The sequence below is a fragment of the Protopterus annectens genome, chromosome 7.part0, assembly GCF_019279795.1.
Source record: "Protopterus annectens isolate FY-2018-M chromosome 7.part0, PAN1.0, whole genome shotgun sequence".
In the NCBI taxonomy this organism is placed as follows: Eukaryota; Metazoa; Chordata; order Ceratodontiformes; family Protopteridae; genus Protopterus; species Protopterus annectens.
The window spans coordinates 1,713,101,747-1,713,129,714 of record NC_056739.1 but is presented as its reverse complement, the minus strand read 5'-3'; the positions used below and the strand labels follow the sequence as shown (position 1 = coordinate 1,713,129,714).

The 27,968-nt window shown below is 37.1% G+C and overlaps 1 protein-coding gene across 3 annotated transcripts in view; it reads right to left on the bottom strand.

The window, feature by feature from the left end:
• DYTN (dystrotelin) overlaps positions 1–27,652 on the bottom strand; it is a 410,223-nt gene extending 382,571 nt beyond the window's left edge. For all 3 annotated transcript variants that reach the window (XM_044078253.1, XM_044078254.1, XM_044078255.1), the window contains exons 1-2: positions 27,358–27,652; positions 18,188–18,227 (exon numbers count right to left, since the gene is read on the bottom strand). In XM_044078253.1, coding sequence (XP_043934188.1) covers positions 18,188–18,192 — 5 coding nt within the window. In that variant the 5' untranslated portion in view covers positions 18,193–18,227; positions 27,358–27,652. The remainder of the gene's footprint in view (positions 1–18,187; positions 18,228–27,357) is intronic.
• Between the last annotated feature and the right edge of the window lie 316 nt (positions 27,653–27,968).

The window sequence follows — 27,968 nt, the reverse complement described above, 5'->3', positions numbered from 1 at the left end:
TTAACTACATGTAAACCTTAACTCTTTTCCCTAATTTCATCCTCTTTTTTATATTCATCTATAAACATTTCATAACTACATCTGTTTCATTTTGTAACCACTTATATTTGTTTATACATATGTATTTATTTCTCTCTTGTTAAATATGTGTAAACTCTAACTCTGAAGAAATCTTGCCTGTACAATTGTATACAATTGTTCAAGATGTTATGTATTTGGAGCTTTTCTCCCCAGGCCTTCACTGAAAATGGGTCATCATAGCCCAGTGGACTATCCCGATAACCAAATGCCAATAAATAAATAAATAAATAAATAAAAGGGGATTCAGAGTAGAATATAGTGTTCTCTGGTTTTAAGATTATTAGGAAGGATAAGAAAAGTAGTATGGGGAGGGATGGTGGTATATCCCCAATGGAAGAGATACAAGAGCGCATGGGTAGGGATGGTGGTATATCTCCAATGGAAGAGATACAAGAGCGCATGGGGAAGGATGGTGGTATATCCCCAATGGAAGAGATACAAGAGCGCATGGGGAGGAATGGTGGCATATCCCCAATGGAAGAGATACAAGAGTGCATGGGGAGGGATGGTGGCATATCCCCAATGGAAAAGATACAAGAGCACATGGGGAGGGATGGTGGCATATCTCCAATGGAAGAGATACAAGAGCGCATGGGGAGGGATGGTGGTATATCCCCAATGGAAGAGATACAAGAGCACATGGGGAGAGATGGTGGCATATCCCCAATGGAAGAGATACAAGAGTGCATGGGGAGGGATGGTGGCATATCCCCAATGGAAAAGATACAAGAGCGCATGGGGAGGGATGGTGGCATATCCCCAATGGAAGAGATACAAGAGCATATGGGGAAGGATGGTGGCATATCCCCAATGGAAAAGATACAAGAGCGCATGGGGAGGGATAGTGGCATATCCCCAATGGAAGAGATACAAGAGCACAAAGAAACAGAAAGATTTTATAATTATTGTTTGTCTCCTTCGACCTCATCCAACTGGCCTGGCCCATAATACCCCATGTCCCTGCTGGGTTGACCAATCATTCTCCTAACCCCTGGACTACTCCAGTATTGTTCTAGCTGTTCATGGATCCTAAGGGCATCCTGGCAGCTTGACCATCTGTGTTTCCATATGGGGGGTTCTTTTTATATGGTCTACCCACTCCCTTTCCCTGCTCCCCATGCTCATCAACTACATCAGATGGCAGCTCCCTCTTTGGACCATTTTTCCCTTAGGGAGTATCATCAAGTGCCCTCTCAACCAGGATGGGCACACCCATCAGTCCCTGACACTCTGTTAGTTGGCCAAGCTGATAATCAAACCCATGTCACCTGGGATGTAGTTAGGGCTTTATCCCTCTACACCACTGTATTGGCAAAGATTTTATAAATATTGGTCTTAAAATTTGAGTAGACCCTTTGTTGTCAAATCAGACAAAATAGGAAAGAGAGATGACAAAATGGAAAAAGTGTGGAACAAAGTACAAAAAGAGCCATTCATGGATCAGAAGGGAAGTGTAAGAGCCGTCCAGTGTATTACTTGTAATGCACAGAAGTAGCAGACCATTTTATCTCACATAATATCCAATAACACCATCATTCTTTACATTCTTTAATACTCAGCAATATTTTCCTACTTTGCTACTTTAATTACCAAGTAATAGCTGCCCACGTTACTGTCTTACACCCCAGTCAAACACTACTCACTTTGTTACCCTAGACAGCCAACGATGACTATTCGTATGTCTGCCTTTCTGTCTGTGGCAAAGTTGTTAAAGAATTTTCACTAGTGCATTTCATTTTGGAGAATGGTACAATAACCTCAAAAGTAGATGTGAGTATCTGAGTAGGAACAAGTGACCACCAAATAGTGTATCTCACAAAACGTTTGATAGAAGAGCTAATCCAAAGAAAATTAAGTATTCTGATCTTTAGGATGGCCAGCAACATAAACAAGTACCTCCAGTATTCTCTATACACAAACAAAAAGGTGAAGTGAAAAAGAAAACTGTCAAATCTGCCTTACACAGGCAGATTGCTTTTGGGCAAATATACTTATAAAATTAAACAATACTAAATAAAGTCAACTACTTTGTCAAAGCAGACAGCAATGAAAATATTGATTCATGGTGTTCTGGAAAACCGAGAAGCCATGTAAGGAAACATGTATGTCTAATTCAAGATATTAATATGATGGCCAAAATGTTTAAAAAAAAAAAAGTCAGCAGGTGAAGGTAGAATTAATAAAAAATAATTGGAATCATTTTGAAGAATTAGCACTTCTTCAACCAAATATCTTCAACCATCATATTAACATGAGCAATATCTTTCTTGAATGGAAAGAAGCAACTGAGATTTTTATTTATACCAAACAAAACTGTTAACAGCACAAGTATAGTCTGATAAGCTAAATCTAATCAAAATCTAAATAACTAGAATCCTGCATTAAGTATTTATTGCTAAAGAAACTTAAACTCAATAATCATTCAATATTTTTAGACAACGATCCTCTATAAAACACCCACATATTTCTTATTCATTCCTATTCAGCTACAGTCCACATAATTTCTTTAATAGACAAACACCACATGAAAACCAGTGAAACATAAACCAAGGACTGAGAATGAAGCTAAAAAAAACATGCTTTAGTGTAATAAAACATTTAATTACTGCTCTTGTCTCTTGAACCACAAGACTTCATCAGCATTCATACCTGTATAGCTATAGAGCTGAAAATTGCCCGTGATATTATATACATAGACTTTTTGAAATAATTTGATTATATTTCTTGAGGTATACTGCATGGGAAACTGAGTATTAGTCACTACATAAGGAAATAAATGCATTAATTGCAAAAGGGTATAGAAGGATGGGGGCAAAAAGGCAACTTTATTCAAGTCAGACTATTAAGCAAGGGCATTCCACAATGACCTGTTCTTGATGTCTTTTACTTGAAAATGCCCAGTTTGACTTGAACCTTCCAATGCATAAAAATCTATCGGATACAATTAGTAATTAGGAAAGTTAAATAATTGTTCAACCCATTATAAAACACATATCAAATAAGTCATTAAAAAGAATTCCCCAGTACAAAAACAGGCTATACACCATGGAATTAGAAACAGAGTGGGAATGCTACAGAGTAGTAAACTAAAATAATTTCTGTACAACTAAATGTGAAGGCGATGTTATACTACATATAAAAAAATAACTGACAACACCACCCATGAAGTATGTAGTCATAATATGTCATCTGTTTTAATAGCAACTTGTGGATGGAAAGAAAACTACAAGTAATAATTACAAGAAAAATAACAGGAATCAGAGAAACAGATGTGCTATTACAATACTTTGTTTGCACTTTTTAAGCTGTTGAAAAGTAAATGATGCCTGACATCTGCTATTCAGAACCAAGGAACCACTTATTTCACAGCCTGTGATTAAACTAGCAAAAATGTTATACTTACGGAAAAGTGAAGGATTAAAGTCAGGAAAGCATACAAGCAGAAAAAGCAGACAATATCAGGCTTAGTGTGTTATTAAATGTTTTCAATAAAATGAGGCATATTTATTGATTATTTTAAACTCATTTAAACTATGGCAGCTTATAGACATCTGGTATCCATTCAAAGACCCATTCTACACACCTTAGTATATGTCCATAGGGGATATACTCACCAACCACCCCCCAAAAGGTGGGCATATTTGTTAAGGGAACTGAATGAAATAGTGGGATAGTGTAGCTTACTAAATTACTGTGTTGATAATGAGTAAAATACCCTGGAATACTGAATGAATCTGTCTACACAGCTAATAAAAGCAAAAGGAAATATCAAATCCAATCAACAAATATCCCAGCTTACACATGTCAGTACCAGGCCACTCTCTGAGAAAAGAGGTTTAAAAGAATTCTTAAAATTGAATAACCCTAGACCATTGAGTCCATGAAGGATCATCTTCCAGAATTGGGTGGAGATTGCATGACCCCCACTAATCACCATTTTAACAAATATGGTGTATTGCAGAGGTACCTGACAATGGAAACACAGGGACTATGATTTCACCTCATCAATAGTAACTCAAGGGCTGTGACTGCTGCCTCAGAGCTTGAGTGTCTGGTGTTTGATCCAGAGTTCTGGTTAGTGTGTATATGGAGTCTCTATGTCCTGCTTCTGTCTACAGGAGATTCTCCAAATACTTGCATTTCCTGTGTCACATAGGACTGAAAGCCACATGCATTCCACAGACAAAATATAACATCACTCAGGGGAAACGGAAAGGTAGTAAACCTGTGAAGGGACATGGGCATATTAATTTCATGCATGTATAGGTTTAAGCAAAGCATTTAACGTGGTTTATCACAAAAGATTAGTCAACAAATTATTCATCCTTGTATTTGATTTGAGACTGCAACCTCAGCAAAACAATGGATTGTCAACAGAGCAGAGAAGTTCATAATAATACAATTTACTCTGTCAAATGATTTTGCCTCATATATTTGCTCTGTCCTTTAATTCTCTGGTAAATCACTAAGGATAACAGTCGGGTAATACTGAAAAACTTTAAGAATTTGATTGTTCGCATTGCTCAGAAAATGCATGTTGGTGCAAAACCTGCTGTTCTTTTTGGCTTTGTCCCAGATTCTTTGTGCACAGAAGTTGAAAATTGTGTCCATCTTAAATGCAAGAGTTGACATTATGTGCCCTGAAACTTTGACTATTAAGCTGTGATTCTGTCAAATAGCAGAAAATTCTGAAACTCAGTGTCACACTTTTTTTTTGTTTGCCCCCCCCCCCCACACACACACACACACACATTTGCACCTGACCATTAGCTGCCTGCAGCTTCTCATCTCATTCATCAGGTGTACTAGGCTCACATTAGTCTTCTACAGGTGCAACCCGGCCCATGTCTGGAGCAGGAAAGGAGATCAAGGACTTGGTTGCTGCATCATATCACTGTGAGGAGTGCACCCTAACTTCTTCCCACCTTATAGCAGCCTTGCAAGCTCCGGAATTGCTGCCTTCAAGAGGTATATGTATGCTTCCATGTATGTGCAACCTCCCATCCAAGAGGAATACTGCATGCAATGCAGAGGCTGCTGCAGTGAACATACGCAAGTGGCCTCCACCTCCATGGATGGTCAACCTAAATTCAGCCGCTCACACAAACTGCCCAGAAGTGAGTACTACGTGCTGCTTGGGGGGAGTAAAAATGTTGTGTGTGTGTGTGTGTGTGTGTGTGTGTGTGTGTGTGTGTGTGTGTGTGTGTGTGTGTGTGTGTGTGTGTGTGTGTGTGATATATATATATATATATATATATATATATATATATATATATATATATATATATATATATATATATATATATATATAACATATACACACACATAGCTATAGATATATAGATATAGATATATAAATATAGATATAGCTATATATGAGATTACCTAAAGTAGCTGACTTAACTAAACATCAACTTTGAAAAAGTCAACCTTATAATATTGAAAACACAAAAGGTGACTCACATACATGTCAAAAAACAACATTGGTCCATACAATATCAAAAATCAAGCAAAAAACGTTGTTTTTTGCAAAGGGACATGCCTATTGCATCCTCTATACCCCCTGGTAATTTTATATATACTAACTCTGAGATTGTACAAAATTGGGGAAAGGGTATACTCACGAACCCCAAAATTGTGAGATCTCGCACACCTGTTGACAATCTGTTTAGTCGACCAAATGTGGTTGATCAAACACAGTTTCGACACAAAACAATGTGTGTGTGTGTGTGTGTGTGTGTGTGTGTGTGTGTGTGTGTGTGTGTGTGTGTGTGTATATATATATATATATATATATATATATATATATATATATATATATATATATATATATATATATATACATATACATATAGATATATAGGTATAGTATGTGTTTGTATATAATATACTAACTCTGAACTTACTGTGTTTCAGAGACAGGAAAAAACTCTAAGATATCACATTTTCTGAGTTAGTATATATTCCTACCAATCTATCTTAACTTTTTACTGTTCCAATGGACAGTCTTAAGATCTCAAAATTTAATAGGCACCTGGATTTCTACTGAAGTACGGAGGCATCATGGGATACATTATTGGCACTAATCCTCTTTGTAATGTCATTATAAGTTATTTTGCAGATCCTTTGAAAAGAAAGAAAGAAAGAAAGAAAGAAAAATGCCTGGCAGACAGCATTTATATTTGCAGTTAATGGGCTGCACATATAAATAGATGGCATGGGAAGGGGAATCACAGTTTTGGAGGAAAGATCAAAAAGATGCCAGTACCATGGTAGAGAGGGAGAGATTATTTCATGCATCCCCTGCAGCTTAGACACAAGTAGTACTGCTGGATGCACAGGTCTCAGCCATAGAGGAAGAAGTGTAAGTTACTCTTGTTGGCTTGCCCATGCCAAGGGACGGAGGTGGCTAGGTCTCTATGCATGTGTGCTTCCTGTTGCAGGACAGGCACTGGCTCATACCTGATGAAGAAGGTGTGACTTCTGACAGTGAAAAAGCTGATGTGCACTCTTCCCAAGCTGAGGGTGGAAAGTATACACTTGTGTTGCAGTAGTCTGTGTCCTGCAACACCTGTATCCTGTTTGGCTGTCAAACAGTGGGGAGTATGACAAACTAGGGAAACTGAGACCGCCACAAATGATGGACTAAAAGTGTGTTACTTCAATGTCAGGTTACAAAAGCAAAGGGTTCAATAAGCCAAACTCTCCATGGAAACTGAAGGGCTCCCACAGGGTGATGGGGGAAGGGATGTGGCAATAAGTGGAGTTAGGAACGAAAACGAATGTTAAGAGCACATATGATGGAGCATGATGTCCAAAGGCTGGAGAGGATCTTCTTCTTCTGTCGGCTTTTCCTGGTTAGGGGTCGCCACAGTGGATCACCTGTCTGCTCATGATTGGCAGTGGAGTTTTACGATGTTGAGTTGCCAGCCTGGCACCCAACCTTCCACAGAAGGCACACGCATACATGCACTCATGCTTAGGGCCAATTTTGAGTATCCAATCCACCAACAGCATGTCTTTGGAATGTGGGAGGAAACTGGAGCACCCAGAGGAAACCCACATGACCACAGGGAGGACATGCAGACTCCACACAGAAGGCACCCCAGCCGATGATCGAACCAGAAAACCTCTTTCTGTGAGGCGGCAATGCTAACTGCTGCACCACTGCACCCGAGAGGATCAAATAATATAATATGAAAAGAACATACATTAACTTGGAAAATATGCACACAAGTATACATTAATGTGCTTATAAAATAAAGAACAATGGGAAAGTAGACAGCTGGGAAGGAAACAGGATCAACAAGAATAATCGAAATGTAAGGGCAAACAATGTGAGAAAGCAGAAAAAATGTCTGGAGGATATTAGGATTCAGATGTTAATTTATCACCACTGTAAAGCAGATCACTGTTATTTCCCTGTGCAGATGTGTGTTAGAGTCAGCAGCCTGGGGTCCACATTTTCATCATGACATGGAATGAAGACTGTGACACAGTGTTAAATGGGGGGCATAGGATATTGCATCGTTGTCTCACAGCGAGAGGTTCCTTGGTTCATTTCTCATCTGGGGTGCCTTTTGTGTGGAATCTGCATGTCTTCCCTGTGTTTGCATAGGTTTCCTCCAGCTGCTCCAGTTTCATCCCACATGCAGTTGGTGAATTGGGCACTCTAAATTGGCCATAGGTGTGAGTGTGTGTGGTGTGGAATAACTACTGTGGCAAGGCTAGCCACCCAGCAGTGTAAACCTTGTCTCTAGATCACTGTCACTGTTGAAGTGATACCCCTACCCCATGTGCAAAAATGGGAAAAAGGGATTGTGGATGAATGAGTCTCCACAAAAAGTATAAATATGACTCTTTCATTGTCCATGTTGGTGTGAATGACCTGAGACGTACCTCCCTGGACTAAATAAAAAGAGACATGGAAGAGCTATCTGATCTTGTAGCCCAGGCAGGTATGACCCTAGCCCTGAGTAGCATCCTGCCATTGCCCAAAATGATACCGCAGTACAAAGACAAAATGATTGACTTCAACAATTGGCTAAGCTTCTGGTGTCATTCTAAAGGGATCCAGTATTTGTCTGCCTGGGACGACATGGTCGACATATCACTATGCTTTGCCAGAGATGACCTGCACCTGTCACCCCTGGGATTCTGGATACAGGCTAAGGGTCTTGCTGCCCCTGTAGTGCCTTTTTTAGGCAAGGTTCAAATGACAAATTCACCACCTTAACAGGAACATTCAAGCAAAAGCTGAGGGTAATGTTACTCAATGCTAGAAGTCTAAATCTCAAAATGCACTCACTCGAGGCACTCCTTCAAATAAATAACATCGATATCTGTGCAGTGACTGAGACCGGGTTCAAGGCTCTAGAGAGCACCCCTGTATTACCAGGCTATAACTCATACCACACTTTTCGGCCATCTAACCTGGACCAGAACACCAAAGGTGGAGGTGTGTCCATATTCATTAAGGATATCCACACCTCCAGGCTAGTTGCCCAGCATAATGCATCTGAGGTTATCCAAGTGCAACTAACTCTGGGCAAAACTGCAATCCAAATTGTAGAATGCTACAGATCCCCCACCATGCCCCAGGGTTCCCCACTCCTCTTTTCTTGATATAGTGGAAAATATTAGGGTTCAACCAAACACCCTAATAATGGGCAATTTCAACTACCCCACCATTAACTGGGAAAACTACTCATGTACCAACTCCTTTGCTCAACGCTTTCTGGAATTCATAAATTCCAATGCCCTGGATCAACTTATCCACACCCCCACTACGGGCAACAATATCCTAGACCTAGTCATTACCAACATAAGTGTTGCACACCTGAAGTCAACTCCTCGTTGGTCAGATCTGACTATAAACGAATCAACCAAGATATCCGCATCCCGCCCCCCACCCACCATTAAGGAAACCACAGTAAGAAATTTCTCCAAAGCCAACTTCATGATTCTTAAGACAGAAGTGGCAAACTTCATGACACCCATGCAGATGGACAATACAGTTACAACTGCTGAATCCTACACAAATGTACTGTATAAGCACTTACATGAGTGCATGGATCGTGCTATCCCAAACAGAAGCAAGATGCTATCCTCGAAAAAAAGGAAGTCATTCTGGTGGTCCTCTGCCATAAATAAACTTTACAACAGAAGGAAGAAACTGTTGCAAAAGAGAATAAAATCCCATGAGTGGAAGAGCCACCTGGTCAGCCTCAGTAAGAAGCTGAGATCCCTTATAAGATCCTCCAAAGCTAGCTACGAAAACAAAATTGTCACTGATTCTAAGGGTGACCACAAAGCATTCTATAGCTATGTCAAGAATCTCAATGGCAACACCCAGATCTGCTCTGAGTTACAGCACAACGGCACAAAAATTAGAGAACCAACTGATATTGCCAACATCCTGGCAGATAGGTTCAGTGCTAACTTTACTCCCTCTCACCCCCTAAAGGGCCCATATCTATACAGGAAAAATGCAGGGTTCGTGTAATCACATCTATGCAGGTAAAAGCTGCACTCTCTAAAACCAAAAACACAGCATCCATGGGACCAGTCAACATCCCAGGCTGCATTTTAGATGAACTTCAGAATGAACTGGCTATCCACCTAAGCACCATGTTCAATCATAGTCTCACATCAGGCTTTGTGGCCACTGAATGGTGCACAGCAACAGTTATCCCACTCCACAAAGGGGGAGCCACCACTGATCCTGGGAGCTATCGCCCTATTAGCCTGATGAGCCAGGTCTGCAAGGCCATGGAGTATATCATCATGGAACACATAAACAAAGACATTGGTAACCTCCAAACTCTGGACCCCACCCAGTTTGGGTTTGTGAAAGGCAGATCATACCTTCTGAACCTGATCGACTTCTTTGAGGCAGTCACCAAAGCCGTAGACGAGGGTAAGGTGGTTAACACAGCCTATGCTGACCTCGCCAAGGCTTTCAACACCATCCCCCATTCTGGAATTATAGCTAAACTCACTAAACTAGGTATAAATCCCTACATTACAAGATGGGTTGCTAAGTGGCTCACTGATAGAACCCACACTGTAAAAGTTGTAGACTCCAAATTTGACTTCAAACTAGTGACAAGTGGAGTACCACAGGGTTCAGTCCTGGGACCTCTCCTGTTTCGTATCTACTTCTCTGAAGTACAGGCTAACACAGAAGGCCTCTGGCTAATGAAGTTCACAGATGACTGCAAACTAGGAGCCATAGTTGAGTCCCCAAATGAAATGGACATCCTAAAGAATGGCCTCACTGAGACAGATGCCTGGTGTCAGAGGCATGGCCTCAAGCTCAATGCCAAAAAGTGCATTGTCATCCCCTTTGGTAAAAATTCTGTACCCATGAACTACCACATAAATGGCAGTCTACTTAATGCCGAATGAGTGATAAGAGACTTTGAGACCCAGGTGGACAGTAGTCTCTCCTTTGATAATCACATATCCACAGTAGTCAGGAAATCCTTCTATGTGGCACACCTCATCACAAAAGGGTTCTCATCCAGGAAAAAAGAGGTCATTGTTCCCCTCTACTTGGCACTCATTAAACTCATTATAGAGTACAACGCCCCTTTTGGAATGTACCTCACAAGACATCTGCAGCAGCTGGAAAGGCCACAAAAGTACCTCACAAAGAGGATTACTGGCCTCAAACAGATGCTCTACACTGACCGCCTCAAAAACTCCAGCTTTACTCTGTAGCATATCACCTACTCTGAGGAGATCTCTGCCTAACATAAAAGCTATGTTAAACCCAGAGCTGTTGGACATGGTACACCTAAAGAAATCCCAATCCCTCCAAGCTACACGCTCTAGGGACCTAAACCTTGTCACCACAATAAACAGGACATGCTGGAGGGATAGATTCCTGTCCCAGAGACTTGCTATACTCTGGTCCAAGCTATTAAGCTACATAGCTATCTCAAGCAAAGTTCCTCATTAGCACTCTTCAAGAAAATTCTTGATGAGTGAATGGGAAATAGGAAATATACCCCACGGATCACTTCTTTGGCTCTGCTCGACAGGGGCACAAGAAATTAACTTTCCTGGGTGGCGTAAGCCAGGGAACCTTGTTGGCTAGGCTTTCTTAGACCCTTGGGCCAATAGCCTAGTACGTATCTATGAACCTATGAATGGATGAATGGACAGAATATGTGGATGAATGGATGGATGGACATAATAAAGACTATGCAGAGCAGAGCAAAGCAACCGAATGATGCAGAAACGGTATCAGAAACTGTATGAAGGCCTGACTGAGTGTGCTTACAGGTATATGCATTCTTCAATATTCACATTTATGAACATGGAACTGTGACCTTACAAAAGTCAGCAAATAATGAAATTTGATGTAATAACATAAAGTGTTCTTTGTGAGAGAGCTTTGTCCCCCTGCACATCCCTGCTAATGATGAGTCTCAGAGTTAGGATATTTTCCAATAATACCACAGTCTCAGAGTTAATTATAATGTAACAAAATCATAATTTATAGTTCCCACTAATGAGCAGTGAACAGTAGGTCACTGTAGATCTGCCTTGCTCCCATATATTTTAAATATAGACACACACACACACACACACACACACACACATATAGATAGATAAATCGTTGCTTATTGCTTTTATGTGCTTGTTACACCACCCCTGTTAGTGAATAAGTGATTACCTTCCACACAGCTACCTGTGATTAACACTTCCTCTTATAATCTTCTTAGGCAGATCTCACTCCTACCTTTCAGTTCAACTAAATCCATCTCACATTATCTGTAGCAACTGAAAAAAAGATAAAACACCAGCTCTAAATTTAGCTCGCTAACACCCAACTTTCATTAAAACAACAACATCTTTAGTAGTTGAACCCCTTCCCTTGATCTTCAATCCCTGACTCACTACAAATTTTGTTCCAGACCACATTATGCATGTGTATATTATCACCATATGAAAGTTCCCTAACCCAAACACTCCTCAAAGTTACTGTCCTAGATCAGACCTATATCGCATTGTTAAAAAAACACAACTACCATTTACAATGCTATTGTGAAACCTTACAATAATATTACTAGCAGGTTCCCTGTTGGTGGCATATTATAGCAATAACCCATGCCTGGGTGTGGGTAATGCGGGATTTACCCACGGTTGGCGTGGTTTGGTCCCGAGGGCGAAGCCCGAGGGACCAAACAAAGACAGCCGTGGGTAAATCCCGCATTACCCACACCCAGAAGTGGGTTATTGCTATTATACTATGACATTATTTAAGAAAAGAAATAATTACTTTTCTTAAATAATGGCATTGTATAATGCCTCTTTGCTGCCCTTCCGCAGCTGTCTGGCATCCGCGGCAGTTCTGATGTACTACGCATGCCTACGCAGTACATCAGAGCTGTGGCCAAAAGCAATGGAGAAAGCAAGATCTCCATTGCTTTTTGCTGTTTCACTATGTTAAATGGGTTTAACATAGCGAGACAGCTTTAAAATAAGCAACGGAGATCTCCGTTGCTTATTTTAAAGCTGTCTCGCTATGTTAAACCCATTTAACATAGCGAGACAGGTTTAAAAAAAAGGAACGGAGAAAGCAAGATCTCCGTTGCTTTTTACACACTGTGTCGCTATGTTAAAGTAGTTTAACATAGCGAGACAGCTTTAAAAAAAGCCACAGAGATCTCTGTTGCTTTTTTTAAACCTGTGTCGCTATGTTAAACTCTTTTAACATAGCGAGACAGTGTTTTAAAAGAGACTTATACTAATGGAAAAAGTCCGGGCGACCGGACCTTTTTCCATTAGTATAAGTCGATTTACAACGTGCACGCTGGCCAATCAGCGTGCACGTTTTGGAATATTAATGGGGGGGGTCATGGTATAATTGTAGATTTAACATATACCTTTGAATCTGTAGATCTCTCTCTTCTTACAAAACCTGAAACACTAAGCTGTGACCCTAGAGTGCTAACTTGGCTCAACAATTTGCTTTATCAACAGGATCTTCCAACTTAGTACACATACCTCCCTCTCTGTTATCAGATCATTCACTTGTGGAGTCCCTCAAGGCTCTGTTTTAGAGCCTTTGTTGTTCTCAGTCTTCCCTGATAACTTCATCCAAGACCTCACAGCTCTTAACCTAAAAATGTATGTAAATGATCTGCTACTCCTGAACTCTGACAGCATTTTCAGTGAAATGCAAAACAAATCGCAAGTTGACATTAATGTATTCTCGTACTGAATAATAAAACAGCTTAAAAATCTGCCTCAAAAAATGTGCAGACATGGTTTCTGCTGCTGCTCAAGAATCGTGAGATAGAATCATCATTCACCTCAAGGATCTAATAGACAATGAAATCAATCAAGTCTCAGAGAATGTTTTAAATTTTGATGGATGCACTTCATTTTAAGTAATACATAGAAGAAACAGGTGGACAAAGTACTTTGATGACTCAGACTCCATTATAAAATATTTAACAAACTCTCCCTGAAAGCAAGGAATGCCCTTGCAAAAAAAAAAAATCCTCTTCCCAGAATTGGAGTATGCAGTTTCAAGTCAACAACTGAGTTCATCATATAACAGCAACATTTTACAAACTTCATGGAATAAGATTTGTAAATGTATTTTTCAAGCTAATTTCAGAATTCACCACTCCGTCTTAACTGCAGAGAACAATGTGATAATCAGTAAATGAAAGAGCTACTCAATTATATGTAACCTTCCTATATAAATTAATTAACCAGTACCTATTCCTTCAGCCACAAAACCTTCAGTAAATGCCTTTGCTTTTATTCATAGTATACATGACTGAACCATAGCCCTGAAAATACACCATTTGGCAATGTTGCTGCTGAAAAAGCAGATAAATCAAACACTAAACTGATGGGAACTAAGTTCGGAATGCTGTCATTATAAGGTCGCTGGCTCCCTGTAATGCCGGTTAGACTCAGAAAAGAGCAGGAAGGTGAGTACTGTGTTTTTATTGTTTTTTTGTTCTGCCTTTTCTGAGTTTCTACTATCTTGGAGTTCATGCATGTATAGTTTGATGGTTGGGAGGCAGGGAACCTTGCCACTTTAAAAATGATTGCTTTTGTGTTTTGTGATCTTGTTTGGTGTAGCTACATCTTATGGTTTTAGATGTTTTGGGACTTATTATATAAGTGTTAATTAAACAAGACACTGGTATTCATTGATAATGATGTTTATTGTTCTTTCCTTCAATTTCACTATAGTAAAAAGTGACTCATGTTTTTCTTGAACATCTTTTCTCTTGCTAGTTGGATACAATAATCTTGTTATCTTTAAACATTAATCATTGCACATAGTGTCATTCCTCCATAAAGGACATACAATACTAGATTTCCTGTTTAACTGCTGATGTTTTGCTCTGGCCATAATTTCATTGTTACTTCTTTTAGTAACTGTATCTCTAATACTGTGTTATGATATCTCTGAAATTTGTTTAACATTTTTTCTGCCATGAGCAGCTATGGTGTTATTCAAAGAATATTTTGTCCTGCAACTCTTCATTTTATTGTAATAAATATGTACTATTCAACATATCTATATATGTATATCTATATCTTCATCTCTCTCTCTCTCTCTCTCTCTATATATATATATATATATATATATATATATATATATATATATATATCTCTCTACATCTCTCTCTCTCTCTATCTATATATATATATATATATATATATATATATACACACCTATATATATATATATATATATATATATATATATATATATATATATATATATGTATATATATAAACACACATATATAATATATATATATATATATATATATATATATATATATATATATATATATATATATATATATAATGAATGGCTTTAAAAGCTGTTAGACACTTCATCATGCCACATATATGTTGGTGCTTAACAAAACATTGTTATGCACCTTTCCCACAACAAGAAGGTGCTTAATATAGTTGCCACTTTCCTAGAATGCAGAGTGGAATTGTGGTGATCCATGCACTACAAGGAAATAACTACATTATACTTCTTAGTCTAATTTTATACTTGCTTTTATTTCATTTAAAATTAAGTTTTCACATTCTGTTCAATAGTTGTATTACTCTCATTTTGTGTTTTTCCTGTTGTCTGACCCCACAATGAAAGATTATCAGTTATGCTCACAACGCATTCTAGATTTTCATTACTTAAGAAATAGCTTTTTGAAATACTCCTGGTGCTGATGAGGTGCAAGAGATATTTCAATCTATAGTGTCTTAAAACATATTAAACATACACAGGATGTAGCTTTTTATGTGACTTTAACTGCCAAAATCCCTGGTCACATCTAATACTAAAAAGATTTTAGCATATGGAACAGCTGAAACTACTACTTCAACCAGTAACAGCAGTTAGTTTTCTCTGTTAATCCACAAAACCTGAATAAAGTAATTAAAAGAGAAGAAAATCTTGTTCTGCTTCACAACAATTACAATAGTATTCATCCATTTTATTGTCTCTTTATGCTCTTAAAGTGAACAGAAAGCCAAGCTTTAATTAATTACTGCTTATTTTTATTCCCGAGATCTACTGGTACTTTCCTTGAAGCATGTATTACTGGCACAGTATTTGGACTTGTTTAAATATGATATTCTCCTGACAAGTGTAAAAACCCATGAATGTGTAGTCATACAAGATATGCTTGCTATAGTTCTGTATTGTATCTGAAATGACCCTGTGATGGTTCCTGTACACCTCTATACTATATACTGTGAATATGTTTCAGCATACTCAATTTATCACACATCAAATGGAAAACTTTGATTAAATTACCTTACTGGTGCAATGGCAGTATTTGAAAGAGAAAACATGTCTTTTTTATAACATTACTAGCAGCTTTTGACTTACTAGTTTATTTATTTTATTTTTATTTTTTTATATTTTATTTAAAAATAAAAAAATATAAATAAAATAAAATAAAATAAATACAAATATCATTACTAACAGCTTTTGACTCAACAGTTTTTATTGATATCCTGATTAAGTCAGTAATATGTGCACTGTTTTGCATTCCATGCCTTTCCATCTTGATGCTTTAAAAGTATTTTTAACAAAATATTTTAGATAGCACCAGTTTTTAATTTAACCTCAACACTTCATTAATAAATCATGATGTCTTGAGAGTTTAATTTATTATTTTGATGCAACTCTTTTCTTTCTATTATTACAGAATCAATTACTTCCCTTTACTAACACACATTTTTTAATGTGTTCCCTAATAACATGCAGATTGCTGTAAACATTTATTTTATATATTCCTGAAATCATTCTTTCTAACATAACTTTTAAAGACTGCTTGAAAGTTGGACCCTCCTTATGTTTAATCCATATCTAGTACACACTTCTGACATATTTCTCTGCACCATACGGCTCTTTTTTGTTTGCCATCTAAAAGTGTAATTTTTTTGCATTAGTTTACTGATATTTCATCTTGTACACATCAACTTCTTCAGTTAAATCCTTTAACTGTCTATTTGTAATTCCCCCTCTACACACAAGACAGATTTAGATAAAGTGAGGTCTGATTCTTTAAGTAGCCAGTCATTTGTCTGACATATTTAATGCTACAAACTGTTCTGACTCTTTATCAATGAATCACGCAGCTTATCAAATGTACAGTCTTTGCCAAAATTATTTATATTATTAATATAAGCATCTCTTTGCCAAAATTATTTATATTATTAATATAAGCATCTCTTTGCCAAAATGATTTATATTATTAATATAAGTGTCTATGGTTTCCATTGAGTTGGTGTCTTGGTTTTTTGGAAAGAATAAATGATGACTACATTTTGAATTTCTCTCATTGCTGCTATTTTGTATTTTTCTTCTGGAAAGAGAGAAGTATTAAATACCTTCAAGGCTTATTCCATTATTATATGCAAAATTTGACACGTTGTACCTTTTCTTTCCTCTTGGCTCCTTTGTTCTCAGTGATTCCTAGATCCCAGAGTTTAGTTTTCTGTTTAATTGCCTTACAACAGTTATGGTTGGTTAAATTAGAGTATCTTTTCATTGAAAGAACAAAAAGAATGTAATACTTATAATATGCAGTTAAAATTAGTTCTTTTTTTAAACAAAGTTACCATTTTGTCTTTCACTTACATGACTCATTTTAAGTGCTCTGTTTCTGCACTACAGAATGAGAAATGACACAAAAACAAACATAGTCATGTCTAATGTTTCTGACACCATGTACCATTTCTAATGTGTCAACATGCTTAATAATGATATAGAAAAAACAAGGTGTGCTAAGCCTCCATGCTTTCTTTACTCTCTCAGACACAGCTCGGGTGATCAGATGACATGTATACTCGATGTACTTACTGTCCATTTTTAAAGCTATATGCGTATCTGCCACAGACACTGGTCAAGGATGTCTTTCATTTTGCTTGTGTCTCTACCCCTCCCTTACTGCATGGAGAAGTAGGGTACCCAAATATCAAGTGTGGCACCCCTCACACTCCCTTGTGGTAAGTATTGGTCATCTGTCTGTTTGTGCTGCATCGATCACTTGTGTTTTTCATTGGTCCTCTGTAGTTCTATTACAACAATATCCTGTTTGCAGGCATAAGGATTCAATCTGAAGACATTCTGTCCTATCTTCTCATATAGCTCTTAGTCGTGAATGGCTCCTTACTAAATGTTATCATCAGAAGCACAAATTTTACTGGTGCCAACATGTGCAGTGATAAGTCTCTAGATCCCTGTTTCTAGTTCTGTATTTACAAACTAGGTAATGATTGTTATGTAAATTAATGAACTCTTTGTAACATCAGCCTAACCTACTCTGTATGATTACCGTAAATCTGTATGATTACTGTAAATCTGCATGATTACAGTACATCTGTATGATTTCTGAAAATCTGCATGATTAGTGTAAATTTGCAAGTAATCCACAAGGTATAGACAACTGATGGCAGCAAAGCAATTTCAAGAGGTAGAGGTTATGCATTTAACTGAATGGTCTTGATAACCAAATATTGCACTAAGAAAACATAACGAATGAGAAATGCAATTTTTTTTGGAAACCACACATACAAACTTATATGTACTTACTTCATTATAAAAAGGATGCTGCCTTCTGAGCCATTCTGCACTGAAAAATTCAATACAAGCAAATCAATACCTTTGCAACAGGTAGAAGAATAACACATTGCTTGTTTCCAGATCTCTAGCAAAAACATTCTCTATACTTTTTCTGTGTAAACTAGTTTTAGCCATCAGACAGATTATCACCTGTCAGTACAAACTCCTTGACTAAGGAATCCAGCCTCAGTAATGATAGCTATTCTGTTTTCAAAATATTTTGTGTCCTGCATTTGTCCTTACTATGGATGAACATTCACATATATAATGAAGCTATTTTACCATGCTTTTGCATGACTGGTTGCTGTATGTTGTCTTTTTGTCTTTTTGCAATGTCACCTTTTATATACGGTTTGCTGCTGTGCCTCTCTCTCAGTACCTAAGTGAAGGACTGGCTATTCTTTTACATATCCTGCTAGGAGACATATTCTTGAATGGCCTCGTTTATCTCCCAGGAGGTTGCTTACAAATGATTATATACTTACGGGGAAGAAGATATACGAAATGATTACATCAGTTCTACCAACTGCAAGCTCTGCTAAACACCAAATATCCCCTGCTAAATATATGCACCAACTCCAAGCTCTGTTACACACTACGTATCCCCTGCTAATTATATATACCAACTCCCAGCTCTGCTACACACTAAGTATCCCCTGCTAATTATACATACCTACTCCAAGCTTTGCTACACACCACATATCCCCCGCTAATTATATATACCAACTCCAAGTTCTGCTGCACACCATGTATCCCCTGCTAATTATATGTACCAACTCCAAGCTTTGCTACACACCACATATCCCCTGCTAATTATATGTACCAACTCCAAGCTTTGCTACACACCACATATCCCCTGCTAATTATATGTACCGACTCCAAGCTCTGCTACATACCACATATCCCCTGCTAATTATATGTAGCAACTCCAAGTTCTGCTGCACACCACGTATCCCCTGCTAATTATATGTACCAACTCCAAGCTTTGCTACACACCACATATCCCCTGCTAATTATATGTACCAACTCCAAGCTTTGCTACACACCACATATCCCCTGCTAATTATATGTACCAGCTCCAAGCTCTGCTACATACCACATATCCCCTGCTAATTATATGTAGCAACTCCAAGTTCTGCTGCACACCACGTATCCCCTGCTAATTATATGTACCAACTCCAAGCTCTGCTGAACACGACATATCCCCATCTAATGTACCTACTCCAAGCTCTGCTACACGCTACATATCCCCTGATAATCATATATATATATATATATATATATACCAACTCCAAGCTCTGCTACACACCATGTATCCCCTGCTAATTATATGTACCAACTTCAAGCTCCAAGACTACAATACAGAAGGGAAAGGGGGTAAGGGCAAATATCCCGATCCAGTTTGGACTGCAATCTTGCACAGACAAAAAAAACAGTATGTGTGATTTTCTTTCACAAATACTGACTTTTTTCAGCCAATGGTATGCACTACATATATCTAGCTCTATATATATATATATATATATATATATATATATATATATATATATATATATATATATATATATATACATATATATATATATATCATATATATATATATATATATATATATATATATATATAGCTATATAGTTAAATAGATGTGTATGTATGTACACACAAATTTAATTTGTTTAATAGAAAAAAATTAGTAGCATACGATAGTGACTTCATTAGTATTCATTTAAACCAGGCACATTCAGGACTCTGAATCTGGTCAAACTGACTTTGATTATAGTTCCATTGATCGCTCATCATGTCATCATACAGATGAACTCATCACGTCATCATATAGATATAGATTAACTCATCATGTCATCATATAGATTAACTCATCATGTCATCATTTAGATGAACTCATCATGTCATAATATAGATGAGCTCCATTTGTTTGGTCAACCATCGTGTTGGTTGACAGCTAGAAGTACAAGGTTGTTTGTTCAAATGTCTTGTTTATCAAATGGATGTTTGTTTGGATAATTGGATTGCTGAGACAGATAAGTGGGATAGATGTAGTGTGTGTGTGTGTGTGTGTGTGTGTGTGTGTGTGTGTGTGTGTGTGTGTGTGTGTGTGTGTGTGTGTGTGCACATAAAGACACAGGACATAACGACCAATACATCTAAACCAGGAAAAAAATAAGTAAAAAGTACAAGTCAATTTCCTATATATAATCATTTACCACATTAATTTGTTTGCGAATGAAAAAATACAATATGTCTAGAAAAAAAAGAAGGAAAAGTGTATGAGAAAAGAGAAGAGTTTAGAGGTAGAGATGTTTTGCACATATGTTTAGATAGAATAACTAAATAAAACAAAAATAATGAGAAAAGGAGGAACATAAGGATAATTTATTGGGGCTAGTCATACTGGAAATATTCCAAAAAACCAGTTGAAGAACGTAGAGCAAGTAACACAAACTTGTAGGAAAAAACACTTTTAATAACAAAAGCAAAGCTTTCGGGCGTAACCCTTCTTCAATACTAATGCAATCAAGTCTGCATATTAGGAGCTTATATACAGGTCTAAAAGTCACATGATCAGCAGCCAATAATCATGTGATAACAGATCATAAAGTGCAAACAACATAATAAAAAACATAATAAAACTTTGTAAAATCACTTAATAATATTACATAATTTAGTTAAAATTGGTTTTAAACTAACTTTGCTATTAATTCCTGGATGTGAATCAGCAGCTAATCTTAAAATCCATTCAAATTCCTTAGTCTCCAGGCGATTATTCAAATCTCCACCCCTGGCGCTAGGACAGTTAAAGTCAATAACTCTAAACTTAAATGAGTGTTCAGGGCCATGAGCATTGATATGCTTATATAGTGCATTATTTTCACAACATCGTCTGATTTCAGAATTATGGTCAATAACACGATCTTTCAGCTTACGAATAGTTTTGCCTACATAGAACGAGGTACAGGACTTACATGTAGCTAAATAAATAACACCTGAAGTGATGCAAGTGGCTGAAATTTTAAAATTAAATACTTGACCAGTGCTAGGATGTGTGAACATATCACTACCATTACCAAACATCTGAACGCAAGCAATGCAGTTGAAACACTGAAAAGTACCATGCTTAGTAGCTAACGTCATAGGCTTAGGTTTATGAAAATCTTTATAACACAATAAGCTTTTGATTGTCTTCATGTTTCTATAAGAAAAACATGGTTTATCACCCACAATAGCTTTCATTTCGTCTGAGGCTAATAAAATTATCCAATTTCTTGAAATAATTTGTTTAACTAGGTTACTTCTTCTATTGTAAGTAGTCATATATCTAACTGAAGTCATCTCTTTATTACTGTTATTATTTTTCTGTAATGTAATTGGCAACATAGCATGCCCTTGAGTAAAACTAATAGGTTTCAAATAAGTCCTTCTGGCTTCTAGAATATCTGTTCTAAGCTTATCAAGTAGCTGAACATCATAACCACTCGAAATAAAATCAACTACCAAATCATCAAGTTGAGACTTAAATACATCATCATCTGTATTGAGCCTGCTTGTCCTAATGAATTGTGATTTTGCCACACTTCTGAAAATATGTGGGGCATGCATACTACTGTAATGCAAATATTTGCAACAGCTAACTTCCTTCTTATAAACAGAAGTGCTAAGAATTCCATCATTCAGCTGAATTTTTACATCTAAGTAACACATTATATTTTCAGATACTTGCATCTTAAATTTCAAGTAATCAGTTGTGGAATTCAAATAGTCAACAAAAACATCCAAATCATGAAGTGTACCATTCCAAACAATCAAACAGTCATCTACAAATCGTTGATAAAAGCTAATGTGGGTAGAGAGATATGTATTGCTGTACAGATATTTATGTTCCCATTGATAAAGGACTAAGTTGGCGTATGTGTTTGCCACTGAGGTACCCATAGCTATTCCTGTTAACTGTAAATATAAAGTTTCATTAAACGTAAAGATATTGTTTTTTAAAACAACATCCATAAGACAACAAATGTTGTCAATGGATTTGTAATCAGGGTTAGGTTGTGTTATTAGGAATTCCCTCAGAAGCTCAAGTCCGGCGTCATTAGGGATGACAGTAAATAAAGATACGATATCAAGGCTAACCAAATAATGCTTTTTAGTTTTTATATCAGACTCATTTCTAGTATACCATTGCTGTAACTTGGACAATAAATCATGTGTATCTTTCAGAATGATATTACAATTAAATAGATGTGATTGTAGCTGTTTGTGCAAGTAAACTGAAACAGGTTCTGTAATCCAGCCTCCACCTGAGACAATAGGTCTCATAGGTGGATCATCCATAGACTTATGTATTTTTGGGATACCATACAAATGGGGTATCAAAGGACAAGGTACAGTTAAAAAATGAAACAAATCAAGGTCAATGTCACCATTAAGCTAAAGTTCAAATATTACCATGTTGACATAACTCACACATTTCTTTACATCTGCATGTGTAACTATTTTAAATGCACTCTCATCATTCAAAAGTAAAGAAACAGCTGAAAAATATTTATCTCGGTCCATAATAACAGGCATCCCACCTTTATCCGCTTGCTTTATTACATTGTCATTATTATTTTGTAAGCTTTTAAGTGCTTTATATTCTGCAAAACTCAGATTAAAGTTCTTATTCCTCATGGGCCGTAGATATAATTCTCTTATTTGTAGTTCACACACATCATGAAATGCGTTCAGTATGGGTGCATTAATTGGGATAAAAGTACTTCGTCGTTTTAAACTATCTCCCATATAATTAGATTTGCCAAACATTAGTTTCAAACTCAAGTTCCTAACAAACAACTTTAAGTCAGTTAGTGCAGACACAACATTATCACTACAAGATGGTATAAATTTAAATCCTTTATCTAAAAGGGAGAGGTGAGCAGGATTTAGCTCAAATGATGATAAATTCAGTGCCACAACTACTTGCGACTTACTTTGTTGAGTCCTAAAGGGCTCTCGCTTTTGCGTTTGTTTGTTGAGGATGCCTGTGCTGCATACGACCTTGCAGGCGAACCTCTAGACCTGGGTGATCTATTCACAACAGTTTCAGCGTGCTCCAGCTGAAACCGTTTATTAATTAAATTCAAAGTTAGTTGTTGTGTCTTTTTGATGGCTGTAGCGTTCGCGTTCTGTTTATAAGAAGGAAGTTAGCTGTTGCAAATATTTGCATTACAGTAGTATGCACGCCCCACATATTTTCAGAAGTGTGGTAAAATCACAATTCATTAGGACAAGCAGGCTCAATACAGATGATGATGTATTTAAGTCTCAACTTGATGATTTGGTAGTTGATTTTATTTCGAGTGGTTATGATGTTCAGCTACTTGATAAGCTTAGAACAGATATTCTAGAAGCCAGAAGGACTTATTTGAAACCTATTAGTTTTACTCAAGGGCATGCTATGTTGCCAATTACATTACAGAAAAATAATAACAGTAATAAAGAGATGACTTCAGTTAGATATATGACTACTTACAATAGAAGAAGTAACCTAGTTAAACAAATTATTTCAAGAAATTGGATAATTTTATTAGCCTCAGACGAAATGAAAGCTATTGTGGGTGATAAACCATGTTTTTCTTATAGAAACATGAAGACAATCAAAAGCTTATTGTGTTATAAAGATTTTCATAAACCTAAGCCTATGACGTTAGCTACTAAGCATGGTACTTTTCAGTGTTTCAACTGCATTGCTATGCTCAGATGTTTGGTAATGGTAGTGATATGTTCACACATCCTAGCACTGGTCAAGTATTTAATTTTAAAATTTCAGCCACTTGCAACACTTCAGGTGTTATTTATTTAGCTACATGTAAGTCCTGTACCTCGTTCTATGTAGGCAAAACTATTCATAAGCTGAAAGATCGTGTTATTGACCATAATTCTGAAATCAGACGATGTTGTGAAAATAATGCACTATATAAGCATATCAATGCTCATGGCCCTGAACACTCATTTAAGTTTAGAGTTATTGACTTTAACTGTCCTAGCGCCAGGGGTGGAGATTTGAATAATCGCCTGGAGACTAAGGAATTTGAATGGATTTTAAGATTAGCTGCTGATTCACATCCAGGAATTAATAGCAAAGTTAGTTTAAAACCAATTTTAACTAAATTATGTAATATTATTAAGTGATTTTACAAAGTTTTATTATGTTTTTTATTATGTTGTTTGCACTTTATGATCTGTTATCACATGATTATTGGCTGCTGATCATGTGACTTTTAGACCTGTATATAAGCTCCTAATATGCAGACTTGATTGTATTAGTATTGAAGAAGGGTTACGCCCGAAAGCTTTGCTTTTGTTATTAAAAGTGTTTTTTCCTACAAGTTTGTGTTACATACTGGAAATATTTACAATTTGCTGGTTAAGCTAAACAGATATTAACGGCTTTACAAAACACTAAACGGGCTATTTTATAGTGGCAGGAAGGGATTTCTTGATTGTGTGAGCTAGTACAAATCTGTTTGATTGCTACAAGAAAGCTTATTATGGGGGGGAGGATTGCTGGGAGACTCTTTTAGGTGGAAATGTCCTTAAATTGTTGTGACAAGTCCTTAATGTAAATCTGCTGAAAAAGAAGGGGAATGTTTTCCAAGGTTTTCAAACTAAGAAACTTGAAAAGACCAGTATCTTGAAGTAGGTCAGCTCCTTCAAGGATTGAAAACCCACGGGTTTTGGCTAAGACTAGACAGTTGTGCTCATAACAAGGATGAAGAGTTATGTACCAGCACAGACTGTTAGTTGTTTATAGGGAATGAAACTTTTTAGAGGTTTCTGTGATAAGGGAGAGTCTGTTTTAAAGCTGAGAAAGTAGAATCCCTTTACATATAGTCACTGTAGATTCATGAGTCAAGAAATGCAATTTTTATTTTAATTTTGGCCTCTGTTTCCTCAACATCATGCTTAAAGTTTTAATTCTGGCAGAGTACCTGTGGAGGAAAAGCACAACTTTTAGATGTGTAAATACGTGAGTCCTTTCTGTGACACAGTCCTGTATTTGGATGAGAAGGTGATTGTCAGAAAACTGCTGAAGACGTTTGATTCGTGGTTTCTGTGGGATATTTTCCATTATCAGAAGTGATATGCAATTCTATATCCAAGCAACCAAATCTTTTTTGTCTCCTTATATGGGTAAGAGCCAGGCATGCTACTGTCTAAGATAAATGTGAATTTTCTAGTTTCCTTTCTACAACCTGGCAGTCAAGATGATGTCATTTATTTGGGACAGGAGGAAAGTTATTGTTTCTGCACTGAAAAAAAAAACAAACTGCTATTCAGCTTTAAGATACAGAGTCCCAAAGCAAACATTTTCAATCTCTAGTGTGCAAGGTTGCATGCAGTGCACTATGCTAGATCGAACAGAAACCCAAGACCTAAGGCATTACAATTATTAACAGCCAGGACCAACTGCACTACCTAATTAGTTCTATGGTTATTACCGCAAATATTCTCACTCCATCAGAATCATCATGCTGACTGCTTGTACCACAGGGGTATTCTCTGACATGAGCTTCTGTTTGCCCCCCTCCACTACACATTTTCACAAAGTTCCAAGTGGATAGTAGTACTCAACTAATAAGCTTTGCTTCTTTAAGTGCCAGAGGGCATAAGAAGACCTTTCCTCTTACTGTAGGTTTAAAACATGCAACAGGTCTGATAATGAAGGGATTATCAAAAACAAACAAACAAAGTCATTGTGAAGACAGGAAATGTAGACGTCAGATTCTGTAATAGGTGTCACAGTGACACAGCCACTAGAATTCTGTAATAGGTGGCACAGTGACATAGCCACTAAAATTCTGTAATAGGTGGCACAGTGACACAGTCACTGGAATTCTGTAATAGGTGGCACAGTGACACAGCCACTAGAATTCTGTAATAGGTGGCATAGTGACACAGCCACTAGAATTCTTTAATAGGTGGCACAGTGACACAGCCACTATACCTTCATTCTCCAGTTTAATTTTCAGCTTGGATACTTCCTGTGTGGAAGCAAAATGTCTACCCTGTCTCTGCATGAAATTTTCTTGGGTGCTATGGCTATCTTCCACATCTCAAAGATGAGCTGCAAGTGCACCAGCAGTCTTCCAAATTCTGTCCATGTATGTACGTATGTGTGTGTGTGTGTGTGTGTGTGTGTGTGTGTGTGTGTGTGTGTGTGTGTGTGTGTGTGTGTGTGTGTGTGTGTGTGTGTGTGTGTGTGTGTGTGTATTTGCGTCTATGAGCTCACAAAGTTACCATGTGCGGAGGTATTTTGCATCTCCCCATGACCCTGCATTGAATTAATTAGATGAAGCAGGGAGTAACCACAGAATGAAAATAAATATTTTTGATGAAGGCCTAACAGCAGCAGCGTGGTAGCAGGGAATGTTTTGTACTTACAGGACATATCCACAGATTTCCTTTAGAGACATGCAGGTGCCTCTAATGTTGCCTTATGAGTTTCCAATCTACTAAATGATTTAATTAATATGTAATTTCTTTCTTTGTGTTTTATCTATTAAATGTAGTAGCGTGTACTTTTGGAAAAAAATGGAAATGCAGCAGGTAGCAAGTATGAAAACATATTTTTGACAGATGATATTGCCTATATTAGTTTAATTATACTTCTAATCCATATAGTTTTTAACACTTTTGTTTATTATCCTCATACATCAAATACTGTTGTTATTTCTTTAGTGGTCAGTTCAGTGTTTGTCAGTCTATGCAAAAAGATACTTCTGAAAATTTGTACAAAATGTCTGTTTGATAGTTCGACAGAGTACTCAGCCAACACACACACACACACACACACACACACACACACACACACACACACACACACACACACACACACACACACACACACACCTCATATTACACAGCTCACTTGTCCTGTTATACATAAGAACAGTGTGATCACAGTTTCAGCTCATTTAAATTACTGTGGGATGGTGTTGAACAAGGAACATCTCTAACCTACCCCACTTGGAATTAGGCAGCACAACTACAGAAAAAAAAAAATATATATATATATATATATATATATATATATATATATATATATATATATATACACAACAGCACTGTGACAAAGTCCTTACCAACATTATCTGACCAGTAACCTCGTCTACAGTCGGATATGCCTGGCAGTGGAGATGCTCTTCTCCGAATCAGATGTTAGTGTGCTTCACCATGTTTCTGCAATTCAACTTCATTTGCAACTGAAAGAATGGAAATACATTTCCAACAAAACATAGAACTCCAAAGCCTATACTCCAGTTTTAAAAGCGTAGAAAAAAATCAACCAGTCTTCATTAGTAACAGGAAAGAACAAGAGTAACGTAAAAACTCAGAGGCAGAAAGACGCACATGCATTGTCTTTCACAGTATGTCTTTTCCCACATCATGTGTCTTGCAGGAACAGCTGTAACAGGATACTGTTGCTGTGGTAACCATGAGTGGTTACTTTGAAAAGGTTTCAGGTAGCATTTGCTGCTGCCGTCAAAGGTAAAAGGCAGCTAACGTCAGTATGCCAGGCATCAACCATGTTGTATGCAATGCAGAGACATCTACACATTTCAATGTTTATTTTTTAAACTGCTCAAGGGACCTGATGTCCTTGGTTTTCATTCACTAGAATATATCTTGTCTTCATAATACATTGAGCACATGCAACAAAATTGTCTCCAAGAAAGAATAAAGCCACCCTTCT